At 34.1% G+C, this 18,984-nt stretch overlaps 1 protein-coding gene and 1 long non-coding RNA gene across 6 annotated transcripts in view; one reads left to right on the top strand and one right to left on the bottom strand.

Annotated features, from left to right (window-relative positions):
• LOC306669394 overlaps positions 1 to 9,500 on the top strand; it is a 70,626-nt gene extending 61,126 nt beyond the window's left edge. Inside the window, exons 4-5 of one of the 3 annotated variants that reach the window (XR_013766088.1) lie at positions 6,858 to 7,163; positions 7,246 to 9,500. This is a non-coding gene — a long non-coding RNA (uncharacterized lncRNA). Of the gene's footprint in view, positions 1 to 6,857 lie in introns of all 3 variants that reach the window. The other 2 variants (XR_013766089.1, XR_013766090.1) reach the window with 2 other exon arrangements.
• Positions 1,796 to 18,984, bottom strand: part of HELQ (helicase, POLQ like) — a 49,175-nt gene continuing 31,986 nt past the window's right edge. The window contains exons 9-13 of one of the 3 annotated variants that reach the window (XM_079153203.1): positions 18,520 to 18,618; positions 14,727 to 14,900; positions 12,807 to 12,920; positions 11,048 to 11,182; positions 1,796 to 3,403 (exon numbers count right to left, since the gene is read on the bottom strand). In XM_079153203.1, the coding sequence (XP_079009329.1) occupies positions 3,266 to 3,403; positions 11,048 to 11,182; positions 12,807 to 12,920; positions 14,727 to 14,900; positions 18,520 to 18,618 (660 nt within the window). In that variant the 3' untranslated portion in view covers positions 1,796 to 3,265. The remainder of the gene's footprint in view (positions 3,404 to 11,047; positions 11,183 to 12,806; positions 12,921 to 14,726; positions 14,901 to 18,519; positions 18,619 to 18,984) is intronic. The other 2 variants (XM_079153199.1, XM_079153200.1) reach the window with 2 other exon arrangements.

Genomic DNA, 18,984 nt, shown 5'->3' with positions numbered 1-18,984 from the left:
TTGCAAATGCCATAATATTATTCTTCTTTATGACTGAGTAGTATTCCATTGTATATATATACGAGTTTCTTTATCCATTCATCTGTTGAAGGGTGTCTAGGTTGGTTCCACAATCTACCTATTGTGAACCGAGCTGCTATAAACATTGATGTGGCTGTGTTACTGTAATTTGCTGATTTTAAGTCCTGTGGGTATAAACCGAGGAGTGGGATAACTGGGTCAAAAGGTGGGTCCATTCCAAGTTTTCTAAGGATTCTCCATACTTTCCAGAGTGGCTGCACCAATTTGCAACTACACCAGCAATGTGAAAGTGTGCCTCTCCCCCCACATCCACACCAACATCTGTTATTGTTTGTATTCTTGATAATAGCCATTCTAATTGGAGTAAGATTAAATCTTAGAGTTTTAATTTGCATTTCTCTAATTACTAGAGATGTTGAACACTTTTTCATATATTTACTAATTGCCTATGTATCTTCTTCTGTGAAGTGTCTGCCCAGTTCCTTGGCCCATTTATTGATTGAGTTCTTTGTATTTGTGGTGTAAAGTTTTGTAAGTTTCTTTATAAATTTTGGAGGTAAGTGCTCTATCTGAAATGCGTGTGGAAAAGATTTTCTCCCACTCTGTAGGCTCTCTCTTCACATTCTTGTCAAATCTGACTCTTGATATACATTCAAATTTAATGCATTTTAAATTTAATTTAATTTTCTTCCTGTCTTTTGAAAAAAAAAAAAAAAATCACCAAAATTCTATACCCTGGTCACAGGGGTGGGAGATGGACCAATAAGGGACTACTAAAGACTTTTCCCAGGGATTTTTTTTTTTTTTTTAAACTACAATCAGTAGCAGTGAAATCTTTATGCTTTGATCTTGAATCTATATGGAAGTCAGTCTAAATTTGCCTGACAGAAGACAGGTGGCAAGTACTGATGGTATTAAGCATCTCTAATTCTAATTGCCCTAAGGGTAGATTTGTTGCTGCCCATAGTTTGAGACTATGGTGGCTAAATATTCCTTTTTTGCTTAAGCTAGATGTATTTGGGTTTTTATCACTCAAAAATGAAAACCATGTTCATTATAAATTCTTAAAAGTATCTGAGCCTATTTATTCTCCATCTGTTCCCACTATCCTTTTTCTATCCTTTTCTAGAACTAAACTGCTTCAATGTCTTTATACTTGAATATCCTTTAGTGTTAATACCATGTTAGTCAACTTTCTATTACTGTGACAAATATCTGGGATAAATCAACTTAAAATGAGGAAAGGGTTATTTTGGCTCATGGTTTCAGTCCGTGGTTGTTTGGTCATTGTTTTGGGCCTGTGGCAGCACAGTATATCATTGTGGGAGTGCATGGTGGAGGATCTTCTCAGCTCATGGCAGCCAGAAAGCAGAGACAGGAGGAGCCAGGGCCTCAATATCCCCTTTGAGGGCATGCCCCCATGACCCAGCTTCCTTCCACTAGTTCCCATCTCCTAAAGGTTCCACAGCCTCCCAATAGCTCCCTGGGTTGGGACTAAGCCTTCAATACAGGGCTTTTGGGGGACATGCGAGATTCAAACTATGGCAGTCCCATGATTGCACTTGATGTATCCTGGACAAACACTGAAGGGTATGTGTGTTGTCATGGACTGCCTGGCCTGTAGATACAGGTATTCTAGTTCTTATAAAGGAAAACTGCTTCTCCTCATACCCTCTAATCTAAAATTAATAAATTATTTTTGGATTATAAATTGGTTTCTTGTTAATTGGTGAGCAGAATCTTAATTAGTGAGCAGAATCAGTCTTATTTACCTGGACAAACTAATAAAACTGGGAGATATATATATATATATATATATAAATAGACTGTGGCCCACTATGAGCACAACTCAGAGGCTGGCCCTTCAAACAAGCCAGCAGACTATCCAGCTGTTCTTTTACAATGTTTAACTGAAATAAACAGAATATGGGTGATGATACCCAAGATTCTACTAAGACATTAGAATGCCATACATTGATTTATATAAAGATTTGTAGGGATGGGGCAAGAATAATGGGATGGAATACTAGGGAAAACACAGACAAAACAAGATATTATATTAGAGTTAATGGCACGAACTTTACACTGGGACTGCATGAGTTTGAGTCCCTGTTCTGTAGTTATAGTATGTGGCTTTGGGCAAGTTACCTTCTGTTTCAATTTACTCATCTATAAAATAGGGATAAAAGTCCCTGCATCACAGGATTGTTTTAAGGATGAAAAAAGTTAATTCACCAAAGTACTTATATCAGTACTTGGCACATAGAAAGTAAATGATTTTGATACTGTAGTGGTCTAAAATGCTAAGACACTAAGAACTTAGACTGTGGATCTATTTGCAAAGTTTCCAATGAATGTCTCTTAAACAGGTAGAACTTCAACCAAACTAGCTCAATATTTGTAAATATTGCTAGTTATCACCTTCTTTTATACCTCAGTCATTTATATTTGAGCTATAATTCTGAAGAAGGAGCAGGGGTGGATATCTAAGTTGTGATTGAATAGTTAATCTGGTAATATTTGTTCTTCATATAGATTCTTACTTTGTGGAGTGAACTGTGGAAGATGGTGTGGCATATACAAATGATTTAAAAAAAAGATCTCATGTCTTCAGATTATTACAAGCTAGTAGAAAGAAAAAATGGAGGGCATAAATGAAGGTCTACAATGCTTATAGAAGGGAAACAACAGCCTGTAAAGGGACATGAGGATGAAGATGGAATAATTTCAGCGAGACAGTATTTATACATTTTTAGTTAACATAAATTATATAGTAAACTTTCATGTGCTGATAATAACATAAAGCAGTTAGAAATTGAAGGGTTTGAAAAATCACAGGGAAAATTCTGTGAATTTCAACTAATCCAGTTTGAAGGAAGAAATGGATGAGAGGGCTGGGGGTGTAGTTCAGGGTAGAGCATGTGTTCTGCATGCACAAGGTCCTGGGTTCAATCTGCAGCAGAACAAATTAAAATAATAATAAAAAAGGTAAGAGAATGAAAGATATGGTTACAAAGCTAGTCTGGGGATATGTTGAGGAAGTTTGAATTCATTTTGTGGTGGGCACTACAGATTTTGAACAGAAAAATAATGTGTAAATACTGAAGAAAATGAATTATTAGAAGATAACTATAAATGAGTGTTATATTAAAATACTATCCATAGTTTTTAATGCATGATGTAAATCTATTTTTTCACTTGTAAAGTATAGGGAATCTTTAATAAAACATACGTAATAAATAATTCAAATTTGAAAATGTGCATCAGATAGCTTCACGCCTTTTTCACTGGAAGATGCCTCAACATCAGGCAAATCCGAAGGCAATCTCAATAATTCTTCTACTTCTTCTTGTAAAGCCTCTGCTTTTTCATGCAACAGCATCTACGATAAAAAATCATTCAGGCCATTAGAAACCTGGATCCTTACACATCAATAATGTAGACATTAAAACTAAAATAACAAGATTGGAAAAATGGCCATTTAAGAACAAGTGATTATAGTAAATGAGGCTGAGGCATTTAGTTAAAACCATTTTAGCTGATCACTGCATAGTATTCCAAAAATAAAGGAGCTTTAATACTCTCCAAGATTTGTTTTATTGAAGACTTGGCTACTTAAAAATTAATTTTTAATCTATAAAATCTTAGGCAATTTTGCAAAAACTTAATTAGCTCCTGGAAAAGTAATCCTTTATATATGCATTTTATTATTCCTCAAAATTTAGTATGCCTTTAAAATCCCATCAGTATTTTTAAGAAAAGTTTTTCTCAAGCTCCGTTAGTGAACATGACTGATTTCAAAAGCAACAAAAAGAGGAAAAAATATTTCTAAACATGGCACATAGAAGATTTCAATAAATAATGATTTCCCTTTCTTCTAAAAATCAGAAACAATTTGCATCTTATATATGTAGGGGTGAAGTATTAGCACCACTTGTTATAACATTTTTATAATAAAATGTTTAGCAAAATCAAATAGAGAGGAAAAATCATATAAAAGTGAAAATTTAAAAAACAAAAATACTCTACCAATTTATAAACATAGCACTACACAACATTATATAAAAATGATTAAATGTAATCAAGTAAACTTTCCAGAATCTGAGGTAATGAGGACCAAGTAAAATAAATCTCTCTTTAAAAACTATACAAATCAACAAGTGAATGACACAAAAACCATATGCCAGCAATAGTAAAATATGGAGAATAACATCAACCTCAAATAACTAGTAGTTTAAAAAAATATCCAACTCCCAGTAAAGCTATTTGAGCTCCTACTTCAAACATTTGCAGAGATGGAGGTGAGGTTGAGAAAAAAAACTACACAGACAAGATAAGAGGGAACCAAGAGAGTCTAAGATTAAGTAAAATATCTCCAGAGAAAGAAAAGTTACTGTATTATAAAAATACTGGAACAAATCTTGGTAGGTTAAAACACTGTTTATAGGAAGGTATTTAAAGTATGTGGGGGACTGTGAGAGACAGTTTTGGAAAGTCTATGCTTTTTGGAAAAAGAATGGCTAAACGGGGAGAGGTAACCTTTGGAAGCTGAGCCATGAAGGAAACAGGAAATGAAGGCAAAATTTAGGATGCTGTAGAACAAAAGGAATAAAAAAATCCCAAGGACTTAAACCTTGGTACACTCCTCCCAGCCCTGAGCTATGCACGGAAGACCCCATACTTTACTCTTGAACCGGGAGTCTCATGAACCATTCCAAATGTCAACCCTGTCCAAGAAATGCAGCAACATAAGCAGTTCTCATCACTATTTGAAAGAAAACAGAAATGAAAATCAAAACTCTTCAGTTCATAAAAATTTGCCTCCTTACCAGGTGTGATGGTGCATGCCTGAAATCCCAGGGACTCAGGCTAAGGCAGGAGGATTGCAAACACTCCTGGGTCCAATCCCAGGTACGACAAAACAAAACAAACCCTCCCTGAGAGCAAAACATAATGCAGAAAAACTGTAAGGTATCACCCTGAACTAAACTTTTTTAGTTTAAATATTTTTTTTAGTTTAACTAGTTTTAAATATTTTCTAACTAAAATATAGAGACATTAGGGGGAAACATACTCTGAATTCAAAACCTAACAGAAATGGACCAAACCTAGGAAGAAAAAGTTTTCTGAGCTCTCAAAGAAATAGCAAGAAAAAAGCAAAATGTTCATAATAAAAATTAATAACTATAACTAAACAACTGAATGTTCAAGGAAGAACAGATATGAATAAAAAACCTAATTAGGGTCACTAAAATGTGAAAAGCAGGAAAACTATCAGGAGAATAGAAATGGAAAAAAATGTAAAAAAAGGATCAGAGATACTGAAATGGAAGACAGGCAAGGAAGAGCCAATACAAATACAATTAGAATTGTTAAAGAAAATAATTCAAAACTATCAGAACTGATATTTAAAACATCAACCCGCACAAATTTCTTGAAATAAAAGAAAATAAAGACATGTCCTAGTGAAACTACTTGGATTTAAAGATAAAGAAAATAGGTTAATGTTATATATACAAAAAGGGAGTGAGGAACCAGGCATGGTGGTGCATGCCTGTAATCCCAGCAACATGGGAGGTGAGGCAGGAGGATTGCAAGCTCAAGGTGGGCCTCAGCAACTTAGCAAGACCCTAAGCAACTTAATGAGACCCTGTCTTAAAATAAAAAAATAAAAAAGGGCTGGGGATGCAGCTACTTGTAAAGTGTCCCTGAATTCAATCCCCAGTACCAAAAAACAAAAACAAAAACAAAAAAGGGAGGGGAGAGAAAAACTAAAATGGAATGCAAACAAAATCTGTGCTTCAAATAAACAAAAACTACACTAAAGCAGATTTTTTAAAAATTAAAAAAAGAAAAACCCAAGTAACGTTTCAACACATTATTTCTATTATATACTCTCAAACTAAAGAAAAAAAAAAAGAATTGTAAATAAAATTGAATTCTGGTTAGCAAATTAGGCCCTCCCAGTGGTATAATTTAGCAATTCTGAAATTACTTTGTTTATTCTAATGAACAATATAGATAAATATATAATGAAAATAGGAACCGAGTTTCTCACTGTTGGAGAAAGGAGCTAATATACAAAAAGAGGGACTGTTGTAACAAGTCCTATAGTTTGAGATGAGTGTGGGAAGCGTAGGATGACTGGAAATTCTTTAACGTCTCCATTAAGGGGTGGAATTAATTCTCTTCCTCTTGATTCTGGGCTGGCCTTGGTGATCTACTTATAACTAATAGAGTACGGTAGAAATGATGCTGCCTGATAGGGCTCAACTAAAAGAAGTCTTGTAGTTTTTGCTTTGGTTTCTTGGAATGAGAACACTGCAGGGTCATTCGAAAGCTCCCTTTTAGATCACAGTACCCATGCTGGAAGAAAGCCAAGTCACATGGAAATTATAGAAAGATTAATAAGAAACCACCATGTTTTAAAAGAAATTATACTAGGTTAAATTAAAAAAAAAAAAAAAAAAGACAGTACAAAGAGGTTTTGAATGCTTGAATTTCTCTCTCTCTTTTTGGTGTTAGGGATTGAATCTAGGACCTCACATATGCTAAGCAGGCATTGTACCACCAACCCTGAACTGAATTTCTACAAGAGCAGACTTATGCAAACGAAGCCTATTACTTATGGAAAGGAAGAATGACTTGGATGAGGAAACCTAAAGTCAGGAATAATTTCTAGGGAGAAGTGGGTTCTAATGAAGGAACTGGTCACAAGTACCTGGATAGATTTTAGAATTGCTGCAATGTATTGGCTCATTTTCTCTCTTTTTGAACAGGAGTATACTGTAGTTATTCTATCTCTGATTTCACCATTGTATTCTGTGTCTCTTCAGTTCAAAATTCCTCACTGTGAAGAGCTTGTGAAATTGTATTAAGGTACTTCACCCACACCTACACGTGGTTTAGGACAAATAGTGTACTTTGAGCCTATGTCTGATGCCATATTGGAGTCTTTTGGGGGTGAGTATATAATATATGTGAGAGAAATGAAGATATTCTATGGTCAGAGGAAGGGCATTAGAGATGACTGTAAATTATCTGACATTCTTCCTATGTAGGAGTGGAATTCCTTTCAATCTGGATCTTAATGACTGGTAGCCAATTGTATGCAGCAGAAATGATACTGTATAACTTCTCAGGTTAGTTCAGAAGATTTCTTGCATTTTTTGCCTTGATCTCTTGGAAATGCTCACTCTTCGGATTTTCTCTCTCCTAATCTAGTTGCCTTGTCATGAGACCCAAGGCCATGTGCAGTTGCTCCAGTTGAAAGCTCCAGTAAGAGCCAATTATTAACTGTCAGCCAGATGACTAAGCCATATCGAACATCTAGCCCAGTTAAGTCTTCAAGTGATCACAGCTCCAGTCAAAATCTGACACCAATTGCAGGAGACCACAGGTGAGAACCACCCATGTGAATGCTTCCAGAATTGCTAATCTATAAAAAATATGAAAATAAAATGACTGTTTTAAGCCACCAGGTTTTTGAAGCAAAACATTGTTATGCTGCAATATGTACCTGGAAAAATTAGAGCTGGAGTTATTACCATGAGTTCATGACCCTTAATAATTTACACATAATTATAGAAAAATATATAGACACATGTGGGCCTTGTTTACTGAGAGAAGCTAGAAGCAATGGGCATAGTTAGTCCCTAAAACTTATTTCTAAATACTTCTCTTCACTAAAATAAACTAGTGATTTTTGGGAAGATGGCTGATTTCACAGCTAAGGCAGAGAAAATATAAGCTTAGCCTGGAATATCATGTGCCGGAGTACCAATTATTTTATTGCTTTTCAGCTGCAAATCTACCCTTCGTTGTCCTGACAGAGATACTTGAAGCTGGATTCCATAAACATTTTCTCTGCCAAGTGGTACAATATTAAGCTTTGTCAGTAGATGGCACTGGACTACAGAAGGAAGGTTTCTCTTCCTGTTTTTGCTGTGAGTCTTTTCTTCTTGCTTCTGCAGAGCTTGGTTGGTATGCTGGATACAAAGTGGTGCTCATTCTAGTGAGTTTTAACAGCACACCAAGAGACAGCTTTCTAGCAAGTCCCGTGGGCACTCCAGCAGGTTTTCAAGTAAATTCAACGGCAGTTTTGTCAGCACTCCAGCGGGCCATTTTTGCCTGCTGGCCTTGACCGCAGCACAACATTGAGCTCATCTAGTGTGAAATGGGCCACAGCTCTCCAGTGAAGTCTGAATCCCACCTATAAGGTGTGGTGTGGAGTAAGAGTGGACCCCCTCCTGAATGTGATCCCTTTCCTTTTTTTCTGCAGTACTGAGGACTGAACCCAAGGACTCACACATGCTAGCAGGTGCTCTACCAGTGAGGTTACATACATCCCCAGCCCTTTTATTTTATCTTGACACAGGGTCTTACTACATTGCCCATGCTGGCCTCAAATCTGAGATTCTCCTGCCTCAGATTCCTGAGTAGCTGGGATTAGAGCATTAGGGCATGTGTCATCATGCCCAGTTCCTTCCCATATTCTTTAAAGCTCTGTTGAACTTTTAGAGGCAATCCCTGTTACTAGTTACTAATTCTTAATATTAACCTATATATATTACTGTATGGTTTCTGTTTCTTAGTGATTAGACTCTGATAAATACAGCCAGAAAATAATTTTGAAAATACTCCAAGAATAATAAAGACAGACCAAAACCATAGGACCAAACTTGCAGGGGCTCCTATTGGTCAAATCTGAAGCCATCTAAGTCATATAATAATAAGTAATGATAGTAATGGATTATGCACCACTGGATAAGTATGAACTCATGAAGTCAACTAATATGAATAAAGAAAGATTTATCTTGTAGTAAAATATCAATAAATATGGAAGGAATAATGAAGTTAGATAATCATCACTAGATAAACTTCATAGAAATAACTGAGTAATGTAGAAAATCACTGGTGAATGCTAAAATGAGTATGTGAAAGTTTAATAAAGAATAGGCTATCTACTATAATCTCAAAAGTAAACATTCTCCCAATACTTACTAATCACAAAGGGGAAAATAATAGCTTTATAGTGAAAAAAATTGGCAAACATCACTTCCTTAAGCCAAATGATCTAAGTTAATGTCAGCAATAACAAAAATGATATCACGTGGCTCATGATATGATGTACTGTGAATGATACACATAATTTTGGTGTCATTCCTGCCGAAAAATGCATAACTTCATTATAATCTTAACTGGTTTCCTTATTTCCATTCCTGATCCCTTAGTTACATTTTTTTTTTTTTGGTACCAGGGATTGAACCCAGGGGCACTTTACCACTAAGCCACATCCCCAGCCCTTTTTGATTTTTTATTTAGAGATAGGGCCTTGCTAAGTTGCTGAGGCTGGCTTTGAATTTGGATCCTCTCATCTTAGCCTCCAGAGCCACTGAAATTATAGGCATGCACCACTGTGCCTGGCCTTATTTACAATTTAAAAACCCATTACTCTACTCAAAATCCTGCAGCAAATATTTATTCTTTAATCTGGCTGGAAAGTAGAAGAGATAGTGAAAATCAGAAAAAGTATCTTAGTATATAAGATGGAAGCCTTGTAATGAGAATGAGAATGAGAAGGAATACTAGTCCCTGGACATACCACTCATTCCCATGTCAGTTCTGAACTACTATATTTGAACTTTTCTAATAAATTTTTCTAATTTAAAGTCACTAATCTTGTTCATTGTTACTACAGCCCCACTTATAATCTTAATGATATACAGTTTAACTCCACAGTTCTGGCTATATTATTTACTGTTTTGGGGTATATATCACTAATTTCCTTAGGTCTCACTTATTTATTTATTCAAATATTTATTAAACACATACTATAAACTTAATGCTGTGCTAGGTGCTACAGAAATGGAACTGACTATAACTTCATTCTTCCCACCAACCAGAAGAACTTCTAATCTAATGGACAAAGACCATCTCAGTGGTTTCATCTGTATACTGGGGATAGCAAATTAATTAAGGTAATGTATGCAATGAGAGCCCCACTTAAAAATGTAAGACAGAAATTTATTTTCTATTTCTGTTTTATATATGGCAATTATGTAACAAAGAGGTCTGAAAGAAGCCAAGCAATTTCAGATTTAGAACTATAAGTTGAGACTAAGAAAGAAATAACCCCAAATTGTTGAGTAATAGCTTTATCTATGTGGAAGAGAAGGGCAATGGTGATCCAGATTGGATCCAGCAAAGGATACCTAGACAGCGAATGGCCTAAAACAACATTATTTAATATGGATGAGAGAAACACACATGAAACAGAAACTCTTGTGGGCAATGAGAGCTGTTTTCAAAGACATGAAACACTATCAAAGAATGAAAGAATAGCTGGGCATGGTGGCACACACACCTGTTATCCCAGCAACTCAGGAAGCCGAGGCAAGAGGATTGCAAATTTAAGGCCAGCCTGAGCAACGTGGTGAGATGGTGTTTCAGAAATAAAAAAACCAAAAGGTCTGGTGATGTGGTTCAGTGGTAGAATGCCCTAGTACTTCAAAAAAAGAAAAAGAAAAAAAAGAACGAAACAATAGACTAGTTTCAGAGAGTAATAGTCCAATACAATGGTAGAAATTTTTTGCCTCAATACATTAGGATAATTTTTGTAACACTAAGAGCATACAAAAATAGAAGAACCCGAATTTTCAGGTTCTAGGCTCTTCTCAGTGATGGTGTTCATGGGCAGGAAGACCAGATGTCAGAGATGCTGAGGAAAGAACTTCTGTGAAAAGACTGAGGAGGCAGAACTCAATGACTTCTAGGGTTCCTATACTTCAATGAACACTCAAAACGACCTTTACATTTTAGGAAGTCTCTTTCTTCTTTTTTGCAAGCCTCGTGTCATAACAGATGCAACATCTGAATTCACAAATTCTGAACACATATATTCGTTTCTATCAAAATAAACTGTTATGTGATGTTAAAAACTTTGTTCTGATGACTAAAGTACTACAAAATATTATAATACTACAAAATATCAGAGTAAAAGTTAGAAGATAGTTTGCTTGCTTACCTTTGCTGATGAAACAATTTGCTTGGCCTGGCGTCTTGATAAATGATCAATTGTCCTTATCAGCACTTCTGGGTTAGCATTAGCTAAATGTATTAGACTTTTGTAACCTGCATTGTATAACTGTTTTGCTCGACCCTGAAAAGTGTTACAAAAATCAGTAGTTTGAGAATTTGGGATCAGGAAAAAATTCACACATAAGAGATAGGAATAAACTAAGATAATAAAGTAGATATATATGAAGAGATAACACATCAGAATCCTGAAGAATTTAAAAATATGTATCTGAGTAGTTCTAATATGACTGCAGTAGTTTTTTATGTAGCTTAAGTCAGCTAATGTGTGCTAAAACCAGAAATGAAAAAGTCATTAAGGCATTTAGGTTAGTGGCACTAATAAAATTCTTCAAGCAAAATGTTCTAGCCTGATATCCTTAAAAATGTTCTTATCAAATGGGGGGTGGGAGGGGTTAGTGTTAGGGTTAGTGTTAGGGTTAGGGAGGGGGGCAAGAATGGAGGAAGGAAGGACTGTATAGAGGGAAAAGAGGGGTGGGAGGGGTGGGGAGAAGGGAAAAATAACAGAATGAATCAAACAACATTACCCTATGTAAATTTATGATTACACAAATGGTATGCCTTTATGCCATGTATAAACAGAGAAACAACATGTATCCCATTTGTTTACAATAAAAAAAAGAAGAAATAATACCATTTTAAATTCTCATTTTAAGGTGAAATTTATGATACTATCAATATTCGTTCCTAAAAGGGGAACAAAATCAAGTCTATCATCATGCTCATTCTATCACATTTATGACTTAAGTCTTACTTAAGATTTCATAATTGTACAACTTAAGGTATAATTGATATATAATAAACTGCACATATTAAAAAAAATGTTCTTGTCATCTACTCAGGGGACCACTGGTGTACATGTTTTCTTAGTGGAACTAAGAACTGAATAATAAACTGAAGATGATAGTTGATTAAAAATAGAAAGATGAGAAACCAGTTGAGGGCCCTTCCCTCTCACTCTCTTAGAAAACATAAATGACCCTTGCAGCCACCAAATCATAACTATCTTAAACAAGCACTGAGTACAAACTAACAGAAGGTAATTCTTCACTGGACTGGAGGAAGGAAGAGATGTGGTAGCATGTGCATTCTTGGGGAGAGTCACTCCCACCTCTACTGTTATTTTTTTTTCCACAACAGATTTTTCATTAGATCTGCTTCCCAATTAGCTGTGGATTTTTGGAAGGCCATGGCAGCAGCAACTAATACGTGTGTGTGTGTGTGTGTGTGAGTGTGTGTGTATGTGTGTACACATATATGTGTGTGTGTATATATAACTGCATACATATTTTATTATATATGTCAGGTTTTATTGTTTTGTGAAGTCTTACTACAGTGTAAGTGATAGAGCCTTGTTGCTCATTTGTTATGGGAGTCATATACATACACATAAAACATTTATATATACACATATGTGAATGTACATAGGTGTGTATATATATTTACATATATATGTGGAACATAAACATGTATATATGTATATATGCATATGGGTATATATGCACACACATATATATTTTACATACATATAAATATATATACACACGTAGATACATGTATATATCACCATGACAAATGAGCAACAAGACTCTATCACTTGCCCCATAGTAAGACTTCAAAAAATAATGAAACCTGATTTTTATGTTAGTTGTAATAGCCTTCAGTTGAGAAACTGAAACGCTACTAACCTCTAAGACTCCAGTCACTTCCATGAGAGGGATTAGTTCTGCCTTCACACAGTAAGTCAGCTTCTTGGTAAGTTCTACCAAAAGGGCCCTATAAACCCAAAACTCTTCAAGTTCCTGTAGAACACAAGGAAATATATTGAATTTAACTTTCGTGAGCTATTTCCAAGTTTAATTTGTATGGTACAGGCTCAGATAGGATATTATCTTATTAAATTCAGGAACATGGATTATTAAATTCAGGAACATCATTAAGAGATGAAAGATTATTCCAGGCCAAATTATTAAAAGGAAACATGCTAGAGACCCCAAGGAACTGGAAAAAGGGGAGGTGGAAAAAGATTAAAAATTAAAAAACAAGTGAATAAAAAGAGCTCTACTCATTTTTATCAAAACATCAGGAAGTGAATGTTTTTTCTTTCTTAAGTGCCTCAAAGTAATTCCTACTTTGGGGAATTTATCCTGAAGACAAAGTATTAAATATGGAAAGATTGAAATGCATTATGATGTTCAATGTACCATTATTTAAACTAAAAAAAATACTGGAAATCATGAATGGGATGGGTAAATGAGAGAGTTCATATAATTTTACTTTTTTTATATGTTTGAAATTTCTATAGTGGTTTATTTTATCAAAAGATTCTTTCTAGCCTTTGAGTATCATTGTGAGAGTTTGTGATGCATGCAATAGCACTATCTAGCCATATTATGGCTACTAAGAAAGTTCTTGATAAAATAAAGATGGCAGAGTAAAGAGAGTAAAAAGACCTTAAACAGAAACACTGAATCAATCAACCCTGGAACTGCATTAGTTCTGACCTTTCTGTTACATAAAATAATCATTTTTTCCTTATCAGTTAAACTTCTTTTGAGTTGTTCTATTAGTTATAGTTAAAATAATTTACTAATATGATTGGTATACTATTTTATACCACTTATGTAACTTTTTAAAAGGCAAAAACACTTTTAAATATTAAAAATACATTGAGAACATAAGTTATCAGATTTTTCTTAGGATCAGTCATCAAATTACAGTTGTTTTTCAAGTTCTATATATAGACTATTTTATTTGAATAATTCCATAAGGCTCAAGTCCTCACCCTAATGAGACAAAAGGAAATAATATCAGAGAGGGCATTTTTAAATATAGAGAACAACAAACAAAAAAAATTAAGAAAATACATTTTAAAGGTTTATTTCACCTTATAACATAATTTTTGCTGCTTATCTGGCATATGCTCAGATTATAAACTAACACTTAAAAACTGTCCTAAGTAAGTTATATTTAGAAATGTAAATTTGCTAAAATAGTTATCATTCAATCCAAAGCCAAGTATTTTTGGATGATTTACTCCCTTCATCAGCCATATGACAGAATTAATTGTCATGTAAATACACAGAATATGGAGGTTTAAGATTGGAAAAATGAAGTAAATTTAAATCTTAGAAAAACAGAATTCATGAGGAAAAAGTTTTAAAAAATTGAGTAGGGACACAAACATGGAAAGGATTACTATGGTACCCAATAAAAAAATTAAATGTAGAAAAAAATGGTTTATGTTATAAATTCAACTAAAAATCATCTGTGTAGGAAAGTCTAGAATACTTTTTTGTATATATTTGAGGGAATACCTGGAAATATTAATGATGGCCCTAAAAGTAGGTTAACTTGGCACTTCTGACTTACTATGCATTTTAGTTAATTCAGTAATTTTTATGTCTTTATCATAAGTATGTATACAGCACTCTTTTGTAGACAGATAATAACAAAGATACATTTTAGATAAATTTTGAGAGCTTTGAAATAACATAATAGGGCAACAATGAGGAATACTGACATACTGTCAGTATTCATTAGTAGGTTTAGTAACACTTAAAACAAGAACATGCACAAAGTATACATTATATGTTTAGTGGAATTACCTCACAGAAATGTAACACACAGGATGAGAAGGAGGCAGCTCCTGTAAGTAGATTTTGTATATATCCTCGAGACATGTTAAATTTTTCAGACACACTCCAAATGTTGGTCTCTTTGAGTAAGGTATAAAGAACAAAAGACAGGTAGAGTCTGTTGACAATGTCCTTGTCCACCTTCTAGAAAGACACAGATAAATTTATGTACCCAGACAGACAACAGGTAAAGTGAATGAAGCTGTACTATAGGATAGCAAGAACAGGATGATTCCAAGGAAATAAAACAGATTTCTAACATAAGTGTTTCAAATTGATTGTCACTTTTTCAACTATAAAAAAGAGATCTGGCAAACTGTTTCCAATTTAAGTTCAACTTCCTTTTAGAGGGAGTAGAGAGGGTTGAATTGTGCCCCTCCAAAGAAGTTTTCCAAGTCTAAAAACCTGGTACCTTATTTGGGAATAGGATCTTTATATATGCATTTAAAGATCTCTAAATGAAATCACCCAGGCTTTACAGTGGACCCTAAATTCAATGACTGGCATCCTTACAGGAAAAGAGATGGAGGGAAGCAATGTGAAGATGGAGACTGAGATTGGAGAGATGGATCTATAAACCAAGGAACATCAAGAACTGTTAGTAACCACCACACACCAGGAGAGCATAAGATGGTTTCCTTCTCAGAGCTTACTGAAGGAACCAGTGCTGCCAGTACCTACATTTCAGATTTCTCACCTCTTGAATTGTAAGAGGATAGATTTCTGTTTCTTTTTGTTTGGTTTGATGATATGCGTTGAACCCAGAATCTTGCACATGCAAAGCACAAGCTCAACCACTGAGCTACATGCCTAACCAATGTCTGCTGTTTTAGGCCCAGTTATGAATTTGTTATAGCAACACTAGGAAACAAATAAAGGGAGAAAGTTGCAGAGAACTGTACATTTACTGTGGTATTTATAAATTGTACATATGTGTGACTGCTGTTATAAATTACATAAATGCATGTTGATAATATGTTGATAAGCATGTCTATATTGTAAACTAAGCATGAATATTATGCTATGATTTCCACATGGTCATGATAAATTAACTGATGTTCCGAAAGTTAAAACAGTAACAGAGAAAAATGCTTCCTGTGGTTGAAGATTTCTGTTTCCGTGCATGCTTTTGCCTGTGGTGTCTAGTGATAGCTGTGGTGTCTAGTGACTATTTCTGAGGAAAGTATTTCCTTGATAACATCAAGTTAACTTAGAAAATAACTTGTGCTCAAAATCAAAGGAAAGAAGGATGGATCTGCAGGAGAAAAAGGAGGTATAGAGTATAAAATGATACCCTCTACTAAAACAGTGTTTGATATGAGAATTTCAGGGTGATATATTGGGGTTGGATATATTTATGCTGGATCACTCTCAGAAAATATTAAGCTAAAAACCTTAGTTAAAAAGCAAGTCGGACAAGATAGCTTTTTTTAAATTATTATATTTTTAGATGTTGATGGACTTTTATTTTTTTAAAATTTATTTGTATGTGGTGCTGAGAATTGGACCCAGCATCTCATACAAGCTAGGCAAGCACTCTTCCCCTGAGCTACAACCCAGCCCCAAGCTAGCTTTTTAATTTCTCAATTTTAATGTACCTTTACTATTAACTATAAATTGAGTTAATGGAGGTTTTGCTTAGAATGTATTTCTTAAGGCAAGGAAAAAAATATAATAAGGCAAGATGTTGTATACCAATTTCAAGATCTTTTGTGAGATATTAAAAGAGGGGATTCTTTTTCAATATGGAGAAATCAATTAGATTTTAAGCATATGTTATTTCAAATTCTAATGATGATAACTTCTAAGGTACTGAATTAGTAACTAATCCATTCATAATTAGGATAATTCCATACCCTACTGCTTTACACATTTAATTATCAATTTAATAAACATTTGTTGACTATATTCCATAAACTGTAAAAAAATTAAATCTTAGATTCAAGTTTTAAAAGATGCCTTGTTCTAATATGATTTTACATATGTTTATTATTTGGGAATGAGTTCCAAATCAATATGATTTTGTTTTTACTTTACATTTTAGAGTTGGATATAAAAGGGCTACTTTAAGAAAAACTTTTTTCAACATTGAAAGTCTAAACAACATAGATATTTCTAAAGAAAAAGCCCTAATCTAAAAATTATAAGAATATAGCTGGGTGTGGTGGCACATGCCTATAATCTCAGCAAATTGGGGGGCTGAGGCAGGAGGATTGCAAGTTCAAGTCCAGCTTCAGCAACTTAGGGAGACCCTGTTTCAAAAAAAAAAAAAAAAAGGAACTGGGGCTGTAGCTCAGTGGTAAAGTGCCCCTGGATTTAATCCCCTGGATCCACGCCCCCCCCCCAAGTTATAAGATTATGAATGCTTAAATACAGACAGATATGATATATATTATATGATATAGTATATCTATATATCTATAGATATATATAATTGTACATTAACATCTATAAAATATCTACTTACAGATATAAATACATAGATGCTTTCAATTTTATGATACAGCAATGCACAGTACAGCTGCACCATTCAATTCAAAGTAAGTAAATACCATCTTCCATTTTTCAAAATAAAATTAGCACTGTCTACATAAATTTAAAAGATACAGGGGAAATGGTAGGTAAGATAATTGTTTCAGTGAAAGTTGGATTAAAAAAGAAAATTAAAAATGAAAAAGTATATTATGGGAGGGAAATGATATTAACTTAAGGAAGTTGAAGGTATGGTTACCAAAGAATTAGTTCTACTTCTCCTAAAGTTAGTGTATTCATTAAACACTTGCTTCATGGCTACTGACTGAATTGTGAAACATTAAAATATAAGACATCACACAAAAGAAAATTAACTGATCTACTTCAACCTTCTAAATGTCTTATGTACTACAAAGATTAGACTTGAAGTTTTTTGAGGACAACAAATACCAACAAAAACATCCAGACTTGTCATATGTTAGAATCCCTGATACCAAATAGGACATCTAACAAAATTTTTGGAAAATATATTCAATTGTTTGAATTGAACTTATTTTAGGAACATATGATATTGTGAAAATATTTTATAAATGTTTTAATATTTTTATTATATAAGCCACAAGTAGCCTAAGAAAAGTAGATTAACATTTTATTTCTCCTCTACCTGTCTTTAGTCTTCCTAGTGCCCAAAGTTGCATAGTTGAGGAAAAAGTGATTCTTTCCAAACCTGGGTCTTTTCTCAATGTTGCTGTTAACATCTGTGTTTATTTCAGGAAGACTCTTCCAAAACTAATGAGAGCCAAGAGTCTCTTCAGACTTGCAACTCTGGCTGACATATTGCAGCATCCCACAGATTCACCTGAACTGTTGATTTCAGGACCTGTTTATTTTAATAGTATAACCAGCTCTGACTAGACCCTAGACTACTGCACCGTACCTGTCTGCTTTGCAGAATTAAAAATTGTGTTTCTACCCCATTGTCAAAAAAGATTAATAAGGTTTGTCCTTTCTTTTGATAGCCTTACACATGTATGACAGAACATTTCAGAAACACAAAAATACCAAAAAAAAAAAAAAAATGGCCATCACACCAGCAAGAAATAAATATTGTCTTAAAAAATATTCTTACATTTCTGGTATTCAGGTAGATATGTTTTAAATAGAAAAATGGGAATTGTATTAATTTAAAGAAAAAAAGTTAAATGAAAAGATTCGATCTCTAAAGGAGATGAACAGTATTGTTTTTATTGAATGAACTTCATTTTTAAGGAAGGGAAAATGATGGTGGTACCTTCCTGACGGCTTGACCAGATGCTTTCTTCCCAATAAAGCTTTCAGAGACTCCAAGAAGAGCAGCAACGTTTTGTTCGGCTGGACTGAGTTGACTAAACTGTATAGAAAAAAGGATACATGCAAGGCACAACATCAGTGTAATTTTAAAAAGTGCCATGTGCCATTTGAGACAAATCTGGTATTTTTTTTGAGATCACATATTCATGATTTTAAAAGATATGAAAAATGACAATTTTATTTATAAATATGCAAATTTTAAAAGATAGCTTTAGAATATGACATATTTTAGTAGATTTACAGTCATATGTGGCAAAATCACATCTGAGTGAACAATGGACCACACATATGATGGTGGTTCCGTAAGATTACATGGTCTAATAATGTCATCGCCATCTGATGTTGATACAATGATAAAATTAACTAACTGTGTTTCTTAGAACACATCTGTCATTAGGTAATGCAT

This window comes from Sciurus vulgaris (genome assembly GCF_902686455.1).
Source record: "Sciurus vulgaris genome assembly, chromosome: 9".
Lineage (NCBI taxonomy): Eukaryota > Metazoa > Chordata > Mammalia > Rodentia > Sciuridae > Sciurus > Sciurus vulgaris.
Note: the sequence above shows the minus strand (reverse complement) of the source record. Positions and strands in the feature narration are given on the sequence as shown.